The sequence below is a fragment of the Sphaeroforma arctica genome, assembly GCF_001186125.1.
Source record: "Sphaeroforma arctica JP610 unplaced genomic scaffold supercont1.1009, whole genome shotgun sequence".
Taxonomy (NCBI): Eukaryota; class Ichthyosporea; order Ichthyophonida; genus Sphaeroforma; species Sphaeroforma arctica.
In genome coordinates this window covers 2,423-5,432 of record NW_014039549.1, presented here as the reverse complement: position 1 = coordinate 5,432, position 3,010 = coordinate 2,423, and the positions used below count along the sequence as shown (strand labels likewise).

General features: G+C 40.6%; 1 protein-coding gene across 1 annotated transcript in view; it reads right to left on the bottom strand.

Moving 5' to 3' along the window:
• Nucleotides 1-358: 358 nt before the first annotated feature.
• SARC_09649 (hypothetical protein) overlaps nucleotides 359-3,010 on the bottom strand; it is a gene marked incomplete at its 5' end in the record, with an annotated part of 4,431 nt that continues 1,779 nt past the window's right edge. Inside the window, 5 exons of the mRNA XM_014296327.1 lie at nucleotides 359-736; nucleotides 970-1,132; nucleotides 1,446-1,642; nucleotides 1,874-1,963; nucleotides 2,483-2,579. Of these exons, the coding sequence (XP_014151802.1) occupies nucleotides 614-736; nucleotides 970-1,132; nucleotides 1,446-1,642; nucleotides 1,874-1,963; nucleotides 2,483-2,579 (670 nt within the window). The 3' untranslated portion in view covers nucleotides 359-613. The remainder of the gene's footprint in view (nucleotides 737-969; nucleotides 1,133-1,445; nucleotides 1,643-1,873; nucleotides 1,964-2,482; nucleotides 2,580-3,010) is intronic.

Sequence of the window (3,010 nt, the reverse complement as noted above, 5' to 3'; positions counted from 1 at the left end):
TATATATTGCTGACGGTGATGTGTATAACAAATATATATCAAGTCATATATTCTGTCATAATGTATCATGCCGGTCATTGGACTTTAGTCGTCGATTGTTTTTCTGAAGACATTATCGTTTGTGTTGAAAGAAAGTCGAACTCTGTAATACAGCTGACGCGACTATATTAAATTTTATACACAATTGACAATCATCTTTGGAGTCACCTATACATAGATGAAGCAGTTGCTCACACACAAATTTTAATTCGCGTAGAAGCAACAGTTGAGAATTGCAATACAATCGTGATGACATATATTGGAATTAGACGGTAGGAGTAGATAAGATTATACTATTTACGCCTAGCCGAATAGCAGTGTCCAGTCGTGTTAAATTATAGTTCAAGGCGGGGATATCCGACGATCTTCACATCTGTACTAGTTAAAAAGCCATGTGTATATTTCATGTAAGTTAATGATGCAGTTGAGCTTGACCGTAGCATACTGGATGGAATTGCGTTTCAGCAATACGACTTTGCACGAGAGGTCCCTCTACGCTAACTAATTTTACTTGTTCTAAACCTTAAATAACTCTCTCGTCACGCATAGTAAGCATGGCAGAGCTTTCGAAGAATCAAGAAAGAACAACAACCCTCCTGGTTGCGATGGCCTGAAGACTATTCACGCGTTTGAGTTTGGCCAGTTGTTGGTGTGATCCATCGATGACCAGAAGCCTCTCGGTTTGTTTTGTTACGGCCTGCGAGGTATTAGAGTATGTAGTAAACATGAGTAGGGCTATCGGTGAAAAATAGTAAGTTGATTTAGTACATTCAAATCTTCCAAGTTTACTGGTATCTATGGCTGATATTGGCTAAATGCTGATTCGTGCCGTCGAAAACTTGAATTCTCAATGTACTTCCATTGACATATTGACAATACACACACACCACCCAATGCAACCCTAGTTGCTACAACAAAAAAAACACACACCTCCATTCGTTTGGCGCTGCGCCAGGTCAACGGCTTCTTCTCCGTAAGGGTGTCGGTACTGTAGGTCATATCTCGCAGGTCAAAGTAATACTTTGCGAAGACTGATACCTTCACACCCACGTTGTACTCAATGAGCTCCAAGAAGGTGCGCTCTAACTCATTACTGCAGGGTCAAGGTGTGCTATGATCAGTGATGCAAGAAAACGGTTCCAAGCGGAACATACCTGGAGTATTGAGATACGTGCGCAGACTATTATTTGTGAACAGTTATAATTCTCATACATTGGGTTCACTTATACGACGCGGTGTCAAAGACATCTGCTGATAAGGTTTTATCATGAAAGCAGTATGCGCTCATATGTATATGGGTATGTGTTCTGTAGATACACCGTATAGCCAGGGATACCAATTCTGCAGACAAATGACAAACGCGTAGAGCAAACCGTATCGTAATGTAACCTAAACGGGCAACATACACATCGGCCGAGTTCATGTTGGGAAATAAGCTGATGAAGTCAACGTTCCAAACGGCCTCATCGTCCCACACTTTCGATGCCAAAATAACAGCCCCTAAAACAATGCGACGCCAATTCGTGGCGTGCAAATCAATGCCAGTTTTGAAAACAAGGCGTTCTACGTAGACGGTGGCGACTATGACTATCTCTGCGGATAGCTGGGTGAAGGGTGGGCAAACGGGAGTAGTAGTGTCGTATAGTGAGTTTGGGTGCAATATAATATAATGTGATGTAAATGCTTTTCAAAATTAGGATTTCCCGTCCGATATGGCTTGAGCAGAGAGAATGTCGAAGTAAAATTATTTTTATCAATACAAGCTGAAAAATGCTGGCCAGGTGCCGATTTAATACAAACATATATTTCGTATATATCCAAGACATTGACATACCGAGGTTTGAAGGAATATTCGGCACAAGAATTTGTATACAGACGATGCTGATGGGGGCGTGTCAGTAATGGCCGGCCGCCTGGATTGTTTCTGTAGTTAAATTGCAGTATAGTTCAGTGTCAGTATGTTGTCATGGAGACCAGAGCTGTGGGTGGCCGCTACGAGATCGTGGTGTGATACAGTCCATTCCTGTTGCCGATACAATCTCAGCTTAGCAGTTCCGCATTTTCTCAAGCATATATTTTATTATATATAGCTCTAGACTAGCTAGGAAGCCTATAGTATTGAACTTGTCCCTACGATTCCTCACTCCCGAAATACGCAGCATTCATCAAACTAGCAGGACGCTTGTTGTGTAAGACAAGCCTTAGAGTTATGTACTTATACACGGACACGTGTAGAGTTACAGATCTGTTGGGCAAACGAATGAAGTGCACTATACTAGCTAATCTAGAGCATAAATAGATACAGAATACGTGCACAAATCTTGGTTGTTTCCATAAAACTATACAATTTACATAAGCATTGTAGTGTACAACTACAACATATGTGTTAGTACTCGGGTGAGCTAATAGAGAAGTAAACCCTTCACAGAAACACTACACATACCAGCATAGGCCCATATCTCTCGTCGAATGCTTGATGTAAATATAGCTCGTTGTGTCCGCTACTCCGTAAACACGCCGAGTGCAAAGCGAACGCAACACTGTTGTTGAGGGAAACGTTTGAGGCAAATGAAGTTACTTTATGTACTGATGGGCAAGTGATATACTATGGCTTCATAGAAATGTCAATGAAGTTACTTTATGTACAGAAGGGCAAGTGATATACTATGGCTTCATTGAAATGTCAATAAATTTACATTGTGTACTGATGGGCAAGTGATATACTATACTATAGCTTCATGGAAATGTTAATGAAGTTATTTTATGTACTGATGGGCAAGTGATATACTATGGCTTCATGGAAATGTTAATGAAGCTACTTTGTGTACTGATGGGTAAGTGATATACTATGGCTTCATGGAAATGTCAATAGAAGTTACTTTATGTACTGAGTGGGTCAAGTGATTATACTAGTGGCTTACAGTAGGAAATTGTCAAGTAGTAACGTTTACCTTAGTTAGTGTACTAGGTA